At 41.1% G+C, this 19,455-nt stretch overlaps 1 protein-coding gene across 3 annotated transcripts in view; it reads left to right on the forward strand.

Annotated features, from left to right (window-relative positions):
* The window catches only part of TEK (TEK receptor tyrosine kinase), a 103,044-nt gene that overhangs the window by 41,347 nt on the left and 42,242 nt on the right, over nt 1-19,455 (forward strand). For all 3 annotated transcript variants that reach the window (XM_082467546.1, XM_082467545.1, XM_082467547.1), the window contains exons 2-7: nt 2,881-3,192; nt 9,422-9,532; nt 10,414-10,566; nt 14,078-14,209; nt 14,685-14,825; nt 17,522-17,650. In XM_082467546.1, coding sequence (XP_082323672.1) covers nt 2,881-3,192; nt 9,422-9,532; nt 10,414-10,566; nt 14,078-14,209; nt 14,685-14,825; nt 17,522-17,650 — 978 coding nt within the window. The remainder of the gene's footprint in view (nt 1-2,880; nt 3,193-9,421; nt 9,533-10,413; nt 10,567-14,077; nt 14,210-14,684; nt 14,826-17,521; nt 17,651-19,455) is intronic.

Consider the following 19,455-nt stretch of genomic DNA (forward strand, 5'->3'; position numbering starts at 1 on the left):
CACGGCTAGGTTTCCTAGCTCATTCTCTCTTGTGATGCTTTTCTTATCCTAACCTCTGTTCCCTCTCTTGAAATCCTAAAGTTAAACCAATGAGGCTAGAAGCAAGATAGATGTTTGAGGGTCAGGCTTGGGAACCCATTCTACTCAAGATTTCTTCCCTCAGCGTACTGAGTTAATATTACAAGAAAAATATTGCAACACCAACTCCTACTTACATTAAGACTTGACTTTGAAATTCTTCTTAGTGAATCAGATAAAAATGTAACTCCTAATAGGATCATCCTCAAAACATCACTGTATACATCAAACATTGGCAAATGCCATTGAAAACAAATTGTATGAGGACTTCATGGCAGGCACAGTGCTTGGCATAAGTAGGTCTGGTAAATGAATACTAGTCAGCTCCAAACCCTCAGCAACCACTGATCACCTTTCTATAGCATTTTGTAAAAGCATAACATTTGCTCCCCCCCCACAATAAACTCAGTAATTATCAAAACAGTCTTGTAAATATGGGCAAAGGGGTCAGTTTAGACTCAGAAGAGCACTTTCATTTTTTAAAAAAATTTTATTGAAGTATAGTTGGTTTACAATGTTGTGTTAATTTTTGCTGTACAGCGAAGTGATTCGGTTATACATACATATATTCTTTTTCATATTCTTTTCCATTATGGTTTATCACAAGATATTGAATATAGTTCCCTGTGCTATACAGTTGTTTATCCATTCTGTACATAATAGTTTGCAGCTGCTAACCCCAAACTCCCAATCCTTCCCTTCCCCACCGCCCCTCCCCCTTGGCAACCACAAGTCTGTTTCTGTTTCATAGACTGGTTCATTTGGGTCATATTTCAGATTCCACATATAAGTGATATCATATGGTATTTGTCTCTTTCTCACTTACTTCACTTAATATGATAATCTCTAGGTCTATCCATGTTGCTGCAAATGGCATTATTTCATTTTCTATGACTGAGCAATATTCCATGGGGTGTGTGTATATATATATCACATCTTCTTTATCCATTCATCTGTCAATGGACATTTATGTTGTTTCCATGTCTTGGCTATTGTAAATAGAAGAGAACTTTCATTTTTAACCTCAGTTTTCAACAAGTGGGAGCCAAGTGAATTGGTGAAATTGAATTAGATCTGGTATAAAATTTGTCCATCTGTCCATCCATGCATCCATCTAGCCAACAAATATTTATTGAGTCCTCTATATGCTGAGAATAGGCAGAATATTCCTATGTAAATCAATGCAACTAAAACAGCTTCAATTCTCATCCTAATGGAATGTATCATCTAGGAGGAGAGAGATCAGATAAAATAATCACAGGTTGTGGTAATCTTTATGAAGGAAACAAATAGGAGGCTGAATTGAGGGTGGTGGGATGAGAGTGTGTAGATATTGTAGATAAGATAGGTAAAGAAGACCTCCATGAGACAGGCATTTAAGCTAAGACCCCAAAGGATGAGAGAAATTAGCCATGCAAAGAGTGGAAAAGAGCATTCCAGGCACAAGGATCAACATGTCCAAAGGTTTTGAGGTAGGAAAGGGCATGGTATAGCTAAGGAACTGAAAAACCAGTGAGAATTTGAATTCCAGCTCTGACTTCAATAGCTGTGGAAGATAGAATAAGCTACTCAATCTTATGAGCCCTAATTTCTTTATATTTAAAAATGAGATAATGGCGCATACTCCCAGGAGAGAATTTGATGAATATTAAATGGGATAACATGGAACCTACTTGAATCACTTTACATCTACATAAAGGTCCCTGAGACTCCAGGAGCTCTCGTCACCCGCTGTGCTTGACCTTCCTAGTCTCCTGATCATTTTACGTAGACTTGAGAATCAACCATCACTGGAGCCAGGAAACAACCTCCATCCCTGGTATTTCCACATTCAACAAGAGGAGAGAATAGGCACAGATTCCATTTGCTTATCTTTGAAACTTTGGAAATGAGAAGAGAAAGGGGAAGAGGGAGAGGGAGAGAGAGAAAGTGAAATGAGAGGGTTTTCTTTTTGTAAATGTGCTTTATGACTTCGGAAATAAATCTTAAAAGTCAGGTAGGATTTTGTTTTTACATTTGGGAAGATTTGAGATTTGGGGCTAGGTGTTCAGAAAACAGAATAAAGAGAAATGAAATAATGGTCATTGAGTACCCTGTATATTGCAGACACAGTTCTTGGCAGGTTATGTAGTTTATCTCATTTAATCTTTACAAGAATTCTGCAAGACAGGTCTTATTAGGCTCATTTCAAAGATGAGGGTCAGAGGGAAATGTAGACTTCACTCAGTCCCTCCCTTACCTTGCGGAATTTAATGTGGAATCAGGCAATACTATGATAATGATGAGAGTCTATAAAGTTAGCATATGGTGTATGTCATTGACATGTTTCTTTAGAATACTTTATTATTGGGGTAGAACCACATTATCCTTAATTGATCAATAATTAATGATAAATAATGATATTTATTCAGTTCATGATAATGATAATAATGCCATTATCATGAATTTGTCTCAATTCAGCAAACACTTACTGAATACTTAACTATGTCTCAGGCACTGTAATGCGTAAAGACACCTAGTGCACATCTTGTTTTGGGAATGGAGAATAACTGATAGTCCATTACAGCTAGGGTGTGCAATGGGACAGGAGTGGTTAGCAGGGTCTAGGTGATGAAGAGTCTTGATGCCATGGTAAAGAGTTTTGGATTTTGTCCAATGAGAGATAGGCATATGATCAGAGTAGCATTTTAGAAAGACTGCTCACACAGTTATTTTTAGACAAGGCTTTGTAAACACTAGCTTATCCTGTGGGGCCATGTTAATAACCTTCCTCATACATTATGTTCCCTCTTTTCCTTTTAGCAACAGTGGACGGTGCCATGGACCTGATCTTGATCAATTCCCTACCTCTCGTGTCTGACGCAGAGACATCCCTCACCTGCATCGCCTCTGGATGGCGCCCCCATGAGCCCATCATCATAGGAAGGGACTTTGAAGCCTTAATGAACCAGCACCAGGATCCACTGGAAGTTACTCAAGATGCAACCAGAGAATGGGCTAAAAAAGTTGTTTGGAAGAGAGAAAAGGCTAGTAAAATCAATGGTGCTTATTTCTGTGAAGGGCGAGTTCGAGGAGAGGCAATAAGGATACGGACCATGAAGATGCGCCAACAAGGTAACATGCCCCTTGGTTGTGGGCAGGTGAGGTCCACTGAGACACACACCTGCCTCTTGTCTTGGCAGCTGCTCACTCAGGCTGGGTATGAGCTGCCTGAGAGCATTAGAGATAAGAGATCATCTAGTCCAACTCCCTCACATACAATCCTTTCACTAGACCTTGTGCCTAGTTCATGAGATAAAATATATCACATGTTCTACTAAGGGCTCCATGGTCTTGATGGAGATATGAACATGTTACGTGTATATAATATGATTCACAGCAATGAAGACAAGTGTCCACCGCCAAACTATGGGCTATTTTGAGTTTTCTCATTGATTTTTCATTTGATTCTTTATTTGTTTTCCTTGCCTCTGAGTATTCTTAACAGAAGTTAATGTTTTCAGAGGAAAAATATGGTGGAAATAAAAAATTAAGGGAAACATCTCTCAATAACTCAATTTAATTAGTTACTTGGTATCGTGGTTATCTATTGACATAGTAATGCTGTGTAACACACAACCAAAACCACGGTGGCATACAATGATAAGCATTCATAGCTTGTGAGTCTAAGTCAGCTGGGTTGATGAGGTGGCTTTACTGATCTTGACTGGGCAGCTTTCTCATGTGTATGGATATTGGCTGGCTATAGGCTTATTAGGCTGGCCTTGGTTGGGCTACCTTGGCTCTGTTCCACGTGACTGTTATCTGTTAGCAGGCTAATATAGATATGTTCTCATGGAGACAGCAGGGGTGCAAGAGAGCAAGCGGAAACCCACGAGGCTTCTTGAAACCTAGCCTTAGTACTGTATACTCTCACTTCTGCCTCACTTTTATCGCCCAAAACAAGTCAAACAGCTGAGCCTAAAGTCAGAATGGGAGGGTATTACACAATTACATGGCCAAGAGTATGGATACAGGGAGGGATGAAGAATTGGGGCCCTTTTTTTAAGGCTACATGATTTAATTTTAGAAGTTGAGTACCCAGGCCCAGCTCACAGAACACCAGAACTTTTGAAGGAGGACCTTGAGAGCCTTCTGCAAAGGAAGAGTACTACTCCTTTCTATGCCTCACAAAGCAGTGATGTGATGGAACCTTTCTCCCAAAATAGAAGTGGGTCCTAAGCTGTATCTTTAGGCCAGTCCACCAAACTCATGGCAGTTGGAGGAGATGTCATTGTAAACATTGTTTAATGACTCTGTTCTGCCCTAAGGCTCCCAAGTTTGGACAGGCAGGTAGACTTCTGGTGCTCTTGATGCTATCTACTGGGAAGAAGGTACAGATTCCAGCAGAAATGACCTCTCCTTGTTCTGATGGAAATGATCTGGCCCCTCACCCTCAGTCCCTTTCTCTGGGTTGGTTATAACTAAAATGAAGGGGTCCTCACCAAATTAACATCATCATAACCACACGAGACTGTGGACTGAGGATGTGTCATTTCATGAGACAATGACATTGTGAGCGCTTTAGGATTTGATTTTTAATTGTAAAACTGATCCAGATAAATAATGCACCTCTGCACATTTCTGATTGTCAGCTTTCTATATAGGAGTCTGTAGGTTTTTTAGATTACTGCTTCTCAAGGTTAAAAATGCTTATAAAATCACCCTAAGGGTCTTGTTAAAATGCAGACTCTGAGTCAGTAGATCCTTGGGGAGAGTCCTGAGATTCTGCATTTCTAACAAGGTTCCAGGGGATAAGATGTTGCTGGGCTGAGGACCATACTTTGAGTAGCAAGAGGTTAGAGTCAGCCCCTAGCTGGGGTCTACCTGAAAATATTTCTCTGAATTTGCTAATGGTGGTAATTTAAAAATTTGAAGGCAGCAAGCTCATTTTAAGATCAAAGTGATAAAATCATTATTCATCACAAATGAGGGAAAAGGCCCCCTTAGCAAAACTATAACATTCACCTTTAAATGGCATCAGGCGAGTGGGAAAAGTGCACAACAGAAATTCCCAGGAATGCAGCTCTCTGGTGAGGGAAGAGAGGTTGAACAAAGGGATGTGAGGTGTGCCAAAGCTATCGTGGCTGAAAAGTCGGCTCTGTTATTTTTCACATGTGTCATTTGGGATCTGACTTGTGTAAAGAGTTATGTCCTTCTGCTGATATGCCCACATTCTGAATGAAGATGATCTGAGATTTGTGCCCCAGTGGTCTCACAGGATTGACATGAGACGTGCCCTTTCTGGGCTGTCCTGAAAAATGTATAAATAAGAATCCGTAGAGCAAATTAAAACAGAATATTGGGAGTCAAAAACCAACCGTAATGATCCCTCCAACGTGAGAGTCCAGGTCAGCACAGGTAAAGCATAGTTTAAGTTCAGTTAAATGAGGCTAAGATAGTCATGGATAGTGAGGAACAGTGAAGAGAAGATGGCTTTTAGACTCACATTCACCTGAGTTTAATTCTTTCTCTACCACTTACCAGCTGTATGGCCTTAAGCAAATTATTCAACTTCTATTGGTCTCATTTTTCATCATCTGTGAAATGGGTATAATAATATCTTCAAAAGCGTCTTAGGTTTTAAATAAGAGTAAGATGGTATACGCAAGAAGCCAGTTCCCATGAGTGTAAGATTTGATTGACACAGTAGGTAGGTTCCTGAAAGCTCACTGTAAAGTGAGACATTGCAGAACAATTTACATAACAATAACAATAGCAGTTTGTAAATGGTGGGAATAGGATTTAATGCCAAGCGGTCTGGCTTCAGAGTCTGTATTTATTGCACTACCCTCTCTATATCACTCTCACTTACTTCAACCACCCACCCCAATTCTGAGCACTTGTTTTATCAAGTACAGCAACTCTAGTTGAAACCCCAAAAAGCAACCTAGAGCACAGAGATACGGGAGTGGAGGTTAGTCAGACATGGGTTTGAGCCTAGCTCTGCAACCGCTGGTATAACCCAGCGCAAATTACTTCCCTGAAATCATAGTTTGCTCATTTGAAAAAATAAATGGGGATAGAGACTTTACCACGTACATTTGAGAATCAAATGAAATCACCAACATTATCTGGCTCACAGTAAATGTTCAGTAATTGTCATTATTTAGTGCCTTGGAATGAGCAGTAATTTAGCGGGACTATTAATTTTACTACTCAACTGTGGAAAATGTTAATAACATCTTTTAACATAATTGTGGAGGTTTAGACAAAATAGAAAAATAGGAAGTATTTTCTCTCCTGTATTTGAATAACAACATCAACTCAAGCTGTTGAACTGATTTTCTTTTGTTGACCATCCAACGGCTGAAATACGGTGCAAGGAAAGTGATATCCTTTATGGTGAGTCAAGAAAATCTCCAACACTGTGTCTTCGTGACGCTCTTAATTCCCTGGTAAAACCACGGGAACTCAGGAGTGCCTGCCTAGGGACACAGCAGGATAGGATAAACATCACTATATCCCTGCTTGCTGCTGACTCGTGCATCTGGGGAGGAAGTGGAAAATCCATTTGAGACGTGCCAAAACACAGCTTAAATTGGCTCACGTACTCCAAATGGCCAAAGGGATTTTTATCAATGGCATCATCCAAAAAAGTCAAAAGCAGTTTTTTCAAACCTCCCTGCACATTGCATCTGGGGGCAGGGAGGTATAAATGAAGTTTGGAACGTTTTCACATCCAAAGATCTATTACAGAGTGTTCCATCAGAAGAAACCTAGGTTATTTTTCTTCCTCTTTTCGTCTGAGAAATGGCTTTGCTTTAAGAACATCCAATTTCCCAAACATGATGTGTGAAGTTGACCGAGAGGAGCCATTTGTATCTAAATAACTCAAATGAGCATGTTAAATGTATGTGGAAAATAGGAAAATCTGAAATCAGATTCATTCATTTATTCTTTCCTTCCACAAGTATTCTTAAACCTCTATTTGTGCCACACATGGGAAACACAATGAAGTTAACATTCCCTGAATACTTATTATGTGCCTGACATCTCCCTAGCAACTTTCTGTACATTGCTATGTAATTTAATCATTACCAAATGCATATCTGATGAGGACTATTATGATTTCATATTAATAGGTAAGTCTTATAACTATTGTAACTAGAAGCATTCATATACGTGGTTTCCCGTGTTGGACCTGGGAAGGTAAACTTGGGTCTGATCCCTGGGCTGCCTTTCAAAACTGCCATGAGCCTACCCTCCTGGAATGCTCAGCCTAGTATGAGTGGGGCTGTAATGGGGAAGGGCAGGGTATACGGAGGGCAGTATGACGGCACTTAACCTGGATTCCAGGATTGTGTAAGGCCCCTGGAGAAAGTGACATCTAAATGGAGACCGATGAATGAGTAGGACTTAGTGAGACACAGGGGAAAGGAAGGAACAGAAGAGAAGGGAGAAAGTTCATGACTTGGACGTGAGTGATCACGTGATCTGTTCGAGGGACTGAGTACAGTTCAGAATGGCTGGAAGTGAGAGGTAAGGATGCCGGGCCTGGAGCAGGATGAGTCTGGAGGGCCGATGTCTGGAACAAGTGTGGAGCTCTTGAGTTTGTGTCTCAACTTTCACACTTACTGTTAGGAGGCCTTGGGAAGGGACTTGGTCACCCTTAACTCCATCTCCCACACTGACAGACTGTGGATATCTGGTCTTCACAGGGCTGTTATGAAATTATACAAAATAACAACGGACATAAAATGACATTATTACTCTCAGTTTTTATTTATCATTAAATTAAAGGAGACAACTGAAATTTAGCTCAATTATTTTTCATCCATGAGAAGCACCTTTGTTTATAACTTTTACTACCTTCTAGTTTCTTCTCCAGTGCTTAAGGAATAAGTGAATTGTGTTCGTAGTTAAGGTCTGTGAGTTAATTAATCAATCCAAATGATCTCAAGCAAGTCATCTTCTAACCTAGGCCTCAGCAATCTCATTTATAAAATAAGGTGTTATATCACCTATGAAAGGCCTCTGGAGCTGAGCTACCTGCTTCAAATCCTGGCTCTCCTGTGAACTTGCTGTGTAATCTTGAACAGGTTACTTGACTTCTCTGGACCTTGATTTCCTCATTTGTAAAAGTAGGATAATTGTAGTACCTATCTCCTAGAGATATTACGAAAATTAAATATGTGTGAAGTGCTTAGAACAATGCCTGGTCAATAGGGGCTTATTGTTTTCATGATCCAGTCGAGTCACATGATTATCAGTCTATGCGTAGTGTGTACAAGTCAGACTCCTGTGTCATCAGGAAGCCCAAGGTGCAAGGCTGGCTTGTGGATGCCCTTTGTTAGTCCTCAGCAGAGAATGATCCACCTAGAGCCATGAGTGCGGGAGGTGGCCAGCTGGGCGGCAGGGGAACTCTGGTGTGACTGTGTTCCGACTCCCAAAACAGGGAGCTTAAGAGGCGCAAAGTCTGAAATAATAAAAAGCCACAGAGTGGGGAAAAAGTAAAGCCACACTGGAGTTGAGCCGAGTGGAGAATCTCGGGTCCTTTTCAGAATACAATGCTGAGCGAGAAGTCCCACGGTCAGCTAAACAATCTTCACACAAAGGAGCAGAAAATATAAACAAACCACAGAGAAAGGAACAACAGCCTGAAATGGTCAGATAGTTCTCACAGGAGCCTAAGGGCATGTCGCAGAGAGCAGTTAGATTGCTAAATGAAGCGCCTCCTCAGGTGAGAGGGAGACCCGGAAAGTGGCCCCTGCGGTCCCCCGCCTGCCTTCCCTGCCGTTCATGGCCACACTGCACGTGTCACCACAGCAGCGTGGCCTTTGTTTATGTTTGGGAAGGATCCTGACCTCTTCTAAGCACCCAGGGGTTTGGCATACATCATTTACTATTCCTAACAACCGTTTAAGGTAAATACTTTTACTCCTAAATTACAGATGAGGAAGCTGAGATTTTCAGAGGTGATGTAACTGGGTCAAAGAGGTTCAGTAAGTGGCAGAGGGTGGCCTTAAGCCCAGGACTGTCTAATTCCAGGGCTCACGGTGTTTTTTGATCTCCACCACTCTCCCTCTGGGTCCGCCCCACGTCACTATCTGCACCACGGTATCTGTGTGGGAGTCTTCCAGGACCCTGTGCCCAGGTCAGCAGGCGCTGAGGAAAACAAGCAGATGTACCTAAAGCTCAGGTCCTTCCGAGCCTGGTTCAGAGGCATCTTCTGCCTTCACAGGGTAGCTCTCTAAGCTCTCATGAAAACCAGCTGACTCCTGCCAAGTATTAGGCCTCATCTTCTGATTCAAAAGATATATAACCTCATTTTCTTATTTGTTTTTTCTCTCTCTTTTAAAAGCTTCCTTCCTACCAGCTACTTTAACTATGACTGTGGACAGAGGAGATAATGTGAACATATCTTTCAAAAAGGTATTGATTAAAGAAGAAGATGCAGTGATTTACAAAAACGGTGAGTATGGGTTTCGTGTCATTCCAACACTGTTGTGTGAGACATCAGATAGCATAAAACATACTGGGTCATTATCTTATTGCAGTCTTGGGGGCAGATGTTTGAAGTAAAGCTACTATGATGCAAGCTAATCAGATTCTACGGTAGAAGCTGTCTTAGGTCACGTGTTTGGTTACTTAAGTAAATTAAAGTGGAGGTGTTTATACATATATGAATGCACCTACCTACATTGTACATTTACAAATATACAATATGAACTATGAACGTACAATAAAATCCCATCATGATGTAATACGTGGGGTCTCAAATTCTGCCATGTAAAATGGGATGCTGTTTGATTGCAAGGCTAAGCAAATGACCAGAGTGAGCCTGCAAAGCCAATTGGCAGTGGTTCTGGGGGTCCAAGTGCGCAACCCAAATCTGTCTGGGTCTGACTACGGTTTGGCACCACCTGGTGGCAGTTGCCTGATGCCGCTGAAATATTGATGGGGACTCTTCTGAGTTCTGTGGATGAATGACTTACAGGTTGGAGTAGTGATTCTAGTTATCTCTTAATTGATTAGTTGGCAAGGTTACCTGACGTTTTCCCCAGCTTTGTCGGTTTGCCTCTCCCTGCAGAAGATGAAAAATTTAGGCTACCCTCACCTTCATGTGTTTGGTGGTAGATCCTAAAGACTAACCTATCTGCTCCAACACCATACTTTTCTCAACTTTGGGGAGAGCATTCGATAGCTCAGCCTTTTCATTCTTATCCCCCCATCTAATATGCTAGAGCACATTTTCTATATCAGGCCAGGGAAAGCTGATCAAGTGGAGGGGGCAGACAAGGAAACAGGAGTGTTTGAGTGTGACCCATTGTTCTCCACTTTTCTCCCTTACAGGTTCCTTCATCCATTCAGTGCCCCGGCATGAAGTACCTGATATTTTAGAAGTGCATCTGCCTCATGCTCAGCCCCAGGATGCTGGAGTGTACTCGGCCAGGTACATAGGAGGAAACCTCTTCACCTCGGCCTTCACCAGGCTAATAGTCCGGAGTAAGTGATGGTGTGGTGTTAGGATTTTTCGTTGGAAGTAGCAGGAACTGACTCTGGCTACTTAAGCAAAAACCAGGGATTAGTTGAAAGTATACTGAAGACTTAAAAAAATTGATGGAAAAGCTGATAAGCAAATTCCAGAAAAGATCTTCCAGGGAAGATCTGGGGCTCAGCACCGGGGAGGGAGGGTGGACTTTCTCTCTAGGATGCTACCATTACCCTAACTTAGCTTCAGTGATGTTTCTTTTACTTCTAAATGTTGAACTCTCAGGATGAACAATCAGATTGACCTGCCATGTGTCAGGTGTCTACTCGCCTAGACCAGTGAGTTATAGACAAGGGTGGAGCCACATACTACATACAGAATGGTAACCCCTGTGAGCCGGACAGTCTGCCCAAAAGTGTCTGCTACAGGGAGATGAGTTGGGCCTTCTGGGTTGGCCTAATATCTAGTTAAACATTAAGTCTCCTGTAAATCCCAACTTTCCAGATCATTTCACTCTCAAATGTGATTTCTGTTTTCAGGTTTGAAAAATGCAAGAGTTAGAACTGGTGAAAACTTCTCCCCCATGATAGCTATCAAAGTGGGTAGTAACTGTCACCAGTGGTTTTTACAAATAATTGATCTATAGAAAGCAAAATATTTACCCTGAATTTTCTCCGGTTATGTTAGGTATTCATGATATTAAATGTTCAGGCCTTCAGGTCTAAGTACTAGGGATGCCCTGTCATTCCTCTAATGACTAGCTTCGCTAACTTGTGAACAGTACTTATTTTGCTTTGCCTTATGTTTATGCATTCATTCATTCATGCAACAAATCTGTGTTGATTATAAGTCTCTGCCAGGCATTGTGTTGGTGTTGAGAATACAAGGATAATAAGATGAATCACCGTCCCTTGGGTAATTCCCAAGCGGAGCAGGTACATAAATAGATAAAGATACTGTGATATGACAACAGATGAAAATATGAAAAGTGTGATTCATCTAGTTTGGGCAGGTGAAATCCCCTTTCATTCCTCTCTACTCTCGGAGAGTCTGAATGGCAAGGACACAATTTGCATTCATTTCATTAAGATGGTCTCTCCAGTGTGATATAGCACCATGTACCAGGGGCCCTCAGAGTCTCGGGTAAATTGGCAGATTTTCCAGCAATATCAGAAACATCAAATGTTGATATACGGTAAAAGGTTTAAAGCTTTTTTTTTTTTTTAATGACAAAACATACATGACTTATCATAGATTAGAATTTTAAATTTCCCTGAAGTTTTAAGATAAAGCAAAAGACTTCAAACACATTTTGATCTCCAAGTTGTCTCCTTTTCAGATGGCCAGAAGCACATTTATTCTCTTTGGCTCTCATTTCAATAAAACTGTCTGAGAAGCACTGCTAATATCTAAAATCATTCTAAGAAAGTTTGAGTTGGGCCACAACCATCCTATTTAAAAGTACTTCCTTCCGTTTGACCTCTTTGATGTTTACTAAGAAATGAGGTACAGTTGAAGGCATTTGTCCATTTCTCATAACTGTAAGGTATCTCTCCAGGTAGATTTGAACCCTAGGAATAGTCAGTGCTTAAAGATGTGTATTAAAAATCAAACTGGTGGGCTTCCCTGGTGGCGCAGTGGTTGAGAATCTGCCTGCCAATGCAGGGGACACAGGTTCGAGCCCTGGTCTGGGAAGATCCCACATACCATGGAGCGACTGGGCCCGTGAGCCACAATTGCTGAGCCTGCGCGTCTGGAGCCTGTGCTCCACAACAAGAGAGGCCGCGATAGTGAGAGGCCCGCGCACCGCGATGAAGAGTGGTCCCCACTTGCCGCAACTAGAGAAAGCCCTCTCACAGAAACGAAGACCCAACACAGCCAAAAAGAAAGAAAGAAAGAAAGAAGCTTTCATTTAAAAAAAAAAAAAAAGATTTCTCTCTGTATGCCACGGATCTATGGTTTCCTAAAATACAAAACCATGAGGCTTTTGAAGAAAATAACAGAAGCCTAACTGCATACTTGTTGCTTATCAAGGAACTCTTTTCCTGCCTTCGGCATCCCTAAGAGATCACCTTAAGTATTTCCTTGAGCTTAATCCCTTCCTCTTTCCCAGGATTAGGAGTGAAGCTGGGACAGGTCTGCAGATCGGTGCAGGGTTAGAAACATACTTTAACGTAACAGGAGAACCCCTTTCATCTCCAGTGTCTGCCATCATTAGTTTTCATCATGTGAAGATAATCTGTGGTCTGGCTCTCAAGAAATCACTAATTGTGCAGAAGTATTTTTCCCTTTATATATTAAGGCATGTAAATATTAGCTTTGAGACATTCTGTAGCTTTTTCTATTAAGTGGTTGCCTGTAAGGCTGGGTCTGTGTTAACAGTCTTCCTGATTATTTTAGAGAAAATACTGATAGCTAGGAGTTCTTGCCAAAAATATTATAAGCTGGAGGCACAGGTCCAAGTTTACCACCGTGAGACTAATATTCAGGGACAAAGACGTTAGTTCCTTTCAGAAGAAAAATTAAACTAAATTCCTGACCACAAACGGTCACCCTACCCCGCTCCCCCTGAGCTTTCCTTATCAGAAGGTATCCTAAATAACAATCTGAAATCACCAAGTGCTGGAGAGAAAGAGCCAGGAAACACGAATCTAGAAGCATTTTACCATTCTTGTACTTTCAATTTTGTATCTTGCTTCATTTCTTATATGTTTCCTACCTGAAAAATATTTGGGGGCTACTAGCTCCTGCTTCCCCTTTTAGCTGTCTTCTGTCTCCACATTCTTTTTTTTTTTTTTAATCTTTATTTTATATTGAACTATTTACAATGTTGTGTTAGTTTCAGGTGTACAGCAAAGTGATTCAGTTACGTATATACATGGATGTATTCTTTTTCAAATTCTTTTCCCATTTGGGTTATTCTCCACATTCTTTAGACTGGAGGTTCCCAAACTCTGGCATGCCTCAGAATTATCTGAAACACTTGTGAAGCATAGGTTGCTAGGCTACCTCCAGAGTTTCTCATCCAGTTAAGTAGGTCATTGATGGGAGTCTGGGATGTGCATTTCCAACAGATTCCCAGGTAATAGTGATGCTACTCGTCAGGGGTCACACTTGGAAAACCACTGCTCTTGTCTCTAACCGTAACTGCAGCTCTCCAAACATACTACGTTTTCCTCCTGACCTAGCCTTTGCCCAGAACACGCTCTCCAGCCTTATCTTCTTTGCCACTTAGGGGGTCCTGCAGATTCAACTCACATACCACCTCCTCCGAGAAGCCCTCCTTTATGCCCTATTCCAACCCTAAGGCAGAATTAGGTACTTCTGTCTTTGTCGTTATCATTATTTTCTATCACATGTCTGTTTCCCACATTGGACTCTTAGCTTTTAGAGAGCAGAGATTGTGTTTTATTTATCTTCGTTCACCAGTGCCCACTCACGTGACTAACGTGTATCAGGTGCTCAATAAAGCTTTGGGGAATGAAGGTGCTCCACTCACCATAGTCTTGTTTTCCTTAAAAAAAGGATGTGAAGCTCAGAAGTGGGGACCTGAATGTAACCGTGTCTGCACTGCTTGTATGAACAATGGGATCTGCCACGAAGATACCGGAGAATGCATTTGCCCTCCTGGGTTCATGGGGAGAACATGTGAGAAGGGTAAGTCAAAAGTGCTTGATGAGTAACCTGTGGATTTAAAAAGCCATTGTTGCTGGATCTAGGATTTTAGATCTGGACCCAGTTGGGAATGGAAGCTAAATGGCCTCTGTGAGCCCATATGGTACCTTTGTGTAAATGCAAAAAAGGTGCCCTTTCTTAAAGGCTCTTTATTGTCAACCCCTGAAAAGTTGTAATAAGTGTACAAATCTACGACATCTATGATGTGAACGCCACTCCCTAGGTTTGTGCAGTCCTCAAACTGCACTACTGGGTGTTGTGCCTGCAGTGTCCTCTCTGTGAGGCAGTTTCATTATCTATAAAATGGGCCATAAGCGTGTGTTTACACTGACAATTCCACAGCTTACATTGTATTATTTTCTATGTTCACTGGTCTAGGAGAGACCCTTAAAAAGAAGAATCCTGCATTTCAAAGGGCTGCATATTTGCCTCTGAATCATCTTTTTCTCACCCACAGCTTGTGAACTGCACACGTTTGGCAGAACTTGTAAAGAAAGGTGTAGTGGACCAGAGGGATGCAAGTCCTACGTGTTCTGTCTCCCAGACCCCTATGGGTGTTCCTGTGCCACAGGCTGGAAGGGTCTGCAGTGCAATGAAGGTAGGCACCAGTCACACCCCTAAAGAGAAAAGGTTCTAGCAGGTATACCAAGGAGATCCAGCTTGCTGGAAATCATCGTGTAGGACATACCTGGACTGCTCACTCAACTGTCTATTGCTGAATTTTGAATCAAAGATATCTTCATCCAAAGTTAATTATGCTTTCACGTTAAGACTCTGGACCTGATAGAAAGTGCTTCTCATACACATCACCTGGGGATCTTATTAAAACAGATTCTGATTTCATAGGTCTGGACTGGGGCGTGAGGGTCTGCATTTCTAACAAGCTTGAGGTGATGCTCTTGGTTTTCAGACCACATTTTGAGTTGGAAACCCATAGAAGATTTGTTATCTTCAGTGCATCATAAATATCATTGCTTTTAGGTCAGATCCAGGTAGGATTTGGGATTTGAAAATCGAGGAGGTTAAGGTCTTCTCTTCCATGGACCTTACACAAGCAATACTACCTTCACCTACTCGAAGATTCCTTCTACCCTTTCTAATATATATTTTCCCATTTGGTGAAGCTCAGAGGTATATGTTTCCCATCTACTTTCCAATAAGCTTTTCACATCAAGTATCACACAGTAACTTAACATGAACATGTGGCCAAATATGCTAGACCTTCCCTAATGAATGCTAATCTGGTGAATTAGGCAGAGCTCAAGGGTGTTTCAGTATTTGCCTCACAAATTCAGCTTTTTCCACATCTGGCATTGCTGGGAGCCGTGATGGGGTCTCCAGCCACTTGATAACAATGCTCTAGGACAGAGCAGTTCAGTAGAAATATAAACAAACCACATATGTAATTTAAATTATTCTAGTATCCACATTAAAAAAGTAAGAGAAACAGGTGAAATAATTGTAATACTTCAGTTGAAATAATTGTAATATTTCAGTTAACCCAATATATCAAAAATATTACCATAGCAACATGTAATCAATAGAAAAAATATTAATGAGATGTTTGACATTCCTCTTTTTATCCTGAGTCTTTGAAATCTCAATTTGGATTAGCCATATTTTAAGTGCTCAATAGCCATCCATGGCTAGCAGCTACCCTACTGGACAGCATAGCTCTAGGGCTTAGAGTAAGAGGACAAAGAGGAGAGTTACACAAAAGTAAGCTTCAACTACCTGCAAAACCTCACTCAGTTCCCTCTAAGTGCTATGTCTGTCCCCCGTGGAACACTGAGGGAGCCTTAGCCGTAGAGGAATCCCACATGGTCTCAGAAATGTACACCTTAAAGTAAAATGTGCCTCTGAGTAGGGGTAGATCCAGTTCCTCCTTAAAGACTATTAAAAAATCATACACAAATTTTTAAAAACATGTGCATATATGAAAACTTTGCTAGGGCCCAGAAGGGATACATGCATGTGTGGAGTCTAGAACATAAGCTTCATTAACTTCATGGTGAATATGTCTCTAGACCCAGATTTATAGGAGTACCTTTATTAACATTCCAGCCCACATCTGGCTCAAGAAATCACTAAGATTTTATGAACTGAGATATTTTAGTGTTCTCCCAGACTCCTTCCTTGGACCTACAATTACATGTATGTTAGACCTTTTGATATTGTCCCTTAGGTCTCTGAGGCTCCAATCATTTTTTTCTAACTTTTTCCCTATCTGTATTCTTCAGACTGAATACCTATTGATCTAGCTTTAAGTTCATTGACTCTTCTGTCATCTCCATTCTGTTGCTACATCCATACAGTGAAATCTTTATTTCAAATATTATGTTTTTCAGTTCTAGAATGCCTTTTTGGTTATGTTTTATAGTTTATATTTCTCTGCTGAGATTTCTAATTGTTTCATTTGTTGTGAGCATATTTTCCTTTACTTCACTGAGCATAGTTATTGTAGTTGCTATTTCCAACATCTGGGTCATCCAGGTTGGTCTCTGTTGATTTTCTTTTCCCTTGAGAATGGGTCAGAATTTTCCATTTCTTCTTATGTTGATTGTATTTTGGACATTGTGAATGTTACATTGAGGAGACTTGGAATATGATACGTTTCTCTGAAGAATGTTGATTTTGTTTCATTATGTCCTATCAGGCAATCAGCTTGGTATGACTCAAACTGCAAACTCTGACTCTCAGGCATCAACTCAAACTCAGTTCATTCCTTTTAGCCTTAGCTGGGTTGCTTCAAGTCTGCACTTAACATGTGTGGTTCTGGGGTCAGCCAAAGATTTGGGACTTCCTCCCTCTGGCTCTTCCTTTCTAGATTTTCCCTCTCACTTTCCAGAGGCTCTAGTTGCTTTGACTCTGTCCTCTAAGATTCCTCTGTCAGTAAGACTACAGGTTTTCTTTGGAGTTCTAGCTTCCCCACATAATGTCAACTGTACCAACCATTAGACTAAAAGCTGAAAAATGGGGAGCATACCATTCCCATCTTCCAAATTTCAGTTCCCCTCAGAACCTGCCTGGTCCCCTCTGTCCCTCCTCCCATCACTCGTCAGTGCTTTCAGGTAGTTGTTTTTAAAATAGAGTTGTTATTTTTGAGAAGGGTGACCTGGTAGGAGCTTATTCAACTCTCCTGGAAGCAGAATTCCTCAACCCTTTAACTTCTTGGTAATTCAGATAAATAATACTACTTGGTAGCTTGGAGAAAAAAAGTAAAACTAGCCACCTATAGCCTGAGTTTTCCTCCTTCCCTATCTTAACGCTGGTTTTTGATGTCTTTGTTTACAGCATGCCAGCCTGGTTATTATGGACCAGACTGTAAGCTTAGGTGCAGTTGCACCAATGGGGAGATGTGTGATCGGTTCCAAGGATGCCTCTGCTCTCCGGGACACCAAGGGCTCCAGTGTGAGAAAGAAGGTAAAGCAAGGTAACACTGTAGTCAGGGCCAGGTTCAGCATGTCTGAACCAAGCTTTTCTGGCATAATTCTTGCCCCACTAGCCCAAGATTCTTAAACTCCTTCTGTTTCCATCCTGAAGTAGGGAAGAATATATCCCATGTTCTAAAGGACAGCTTTCTGAATCTTTTCTATGGACTGTCACACTGGCCTTTCCAGTAAGGAATAAACCATGTGTTCTTTGTAGCACATTAAGCGATAACTGGCCAGCTGAGAACTCTGCCTACCTCTTTTGCTCTCTTCTCTAGGACCAGCCTTTTCCCTGGATATCCACAACAGGGGAAGAATTACGTGGAAGGGATTTGGATAAAAGATATTTTTAAAAAGAAAGATATAATGACAGGAAAAAAAAAGAAAAATATTTTCCTCAAAATGAAGTTTTAAATAATTTTAGTTCAGAATTACCGTAGAGCAGAGGTCAGCAAACTCTGACCCACAGACCAAATCTGGTGTACTATTTTTTTTTAAATAAATTTATTTATTTTATTTATTTATTTTTGGCTGTGTTGGGTCTTTGTTGCTGTGCATGGGCGGCGAGCAGGGGCTACTCTTCTTTGCGGTGCGCGGGCTTCTCATTGCAGTGGCTTCTCTGGTTGCAGTGCGCAGGCTCTAGGCACGTGGGCTTCAGTAGTTGTGGCACGCGGGCTCAGTAGTTGTGGCTCCTGGGCTCTAGAGCTCAGGCTCAGTAGTTGTGGCACATGGGCTTAGTTGCTCCGCAGCCCGTGGTATCTTCCCAGACCAGGGCTCGAACCCATGTCCCCTGAATTGGCAGCCAGTTTCTTAACCACTGCGCCACCAGGAAAGTCCCTTGTGTACTGTTTTTTAAAACAGTTTTATTGAGGTATAATTTTTATACCATGAAGTGCATCCCTTTAAAACGTAAAATTGAATGCTTTTACAGAGTTGTGCAACCATCACCATAATCTAGAATGTTTTCATTTTACCAAAAGAAAGTGTGTACCTATTAGCAGTAACTCCCATTCCTTCCTCCTCCCAGCACCTGGCAACCATTAATTTATTCTCTGCCTGTACAGATTTACTTATTCTTGACATTTCCTAGTCTATAAATGGCATCATACAATACATAGTCTTTTGTGGCTGGCTTTTCTCACTTACCATACTTTTTTTGAGGTTTATCTGTATTGTAGCACGTCAGTATGTATCTCATTCCTTTTTATTGCCCCACCATCTATCTGTTCTCATAAAAAAAAATTTATTGGAACACAGCCGTGCCATTTGTTTACAATATATCATGTAACGTTGCTCTTACACAGCAGGGTTGAGGAGTTACCACAGAGAACATATGGCTTGCAAAGCTGAAAGTATTTATGTAGTCCTTTCAAGAAAGTTTGCTAACGCTTACCCTAGAATATACTTTTTAAAATCCAAAGAAGCATATTTTCAAAATTTAAAAATAATAAACATATATTACTTTTTCAGTCAAATATAAATAACATATGTCCAGTGAAATCTACACTCAGAGTAATAAGACATTTATGGTCTTCTGCCTGTGAGTTTTAAAAATCAGAACAAATATGTGGGGAAATACCAACTGTTTTCTCAAAGGCTTTAGCTTGTCAGCTTTATACTTTCTCCTCTTCCCCAGCATTTGGACTTTGTTACAGGGCGGGAATCTGGGAGGGTCTAGGAAGGGAAGGAAAGGCTGTGGGCCAGAACATGGATTGAAAGTGGGCAATGAACAAGCTTAATGATTCGAATTTTCTGCTCCACTTCCTCTTTTCTGTTCTAAGGCTGATGTTACAAAAA

The sequence above is a fragment of the Balaenoptera physalus genome, assembly GCF_965194825.1.
Source record: "Balaenoptera physalus genome assembly, chromosome: 7".
Classification (NCBI taxonomy): Eukaryota; Metazoa; Chordata; class Mammalia; order Artiodactyla; family Balaenopteridae; genus Balaenoptera; species Balaenoptera physalus.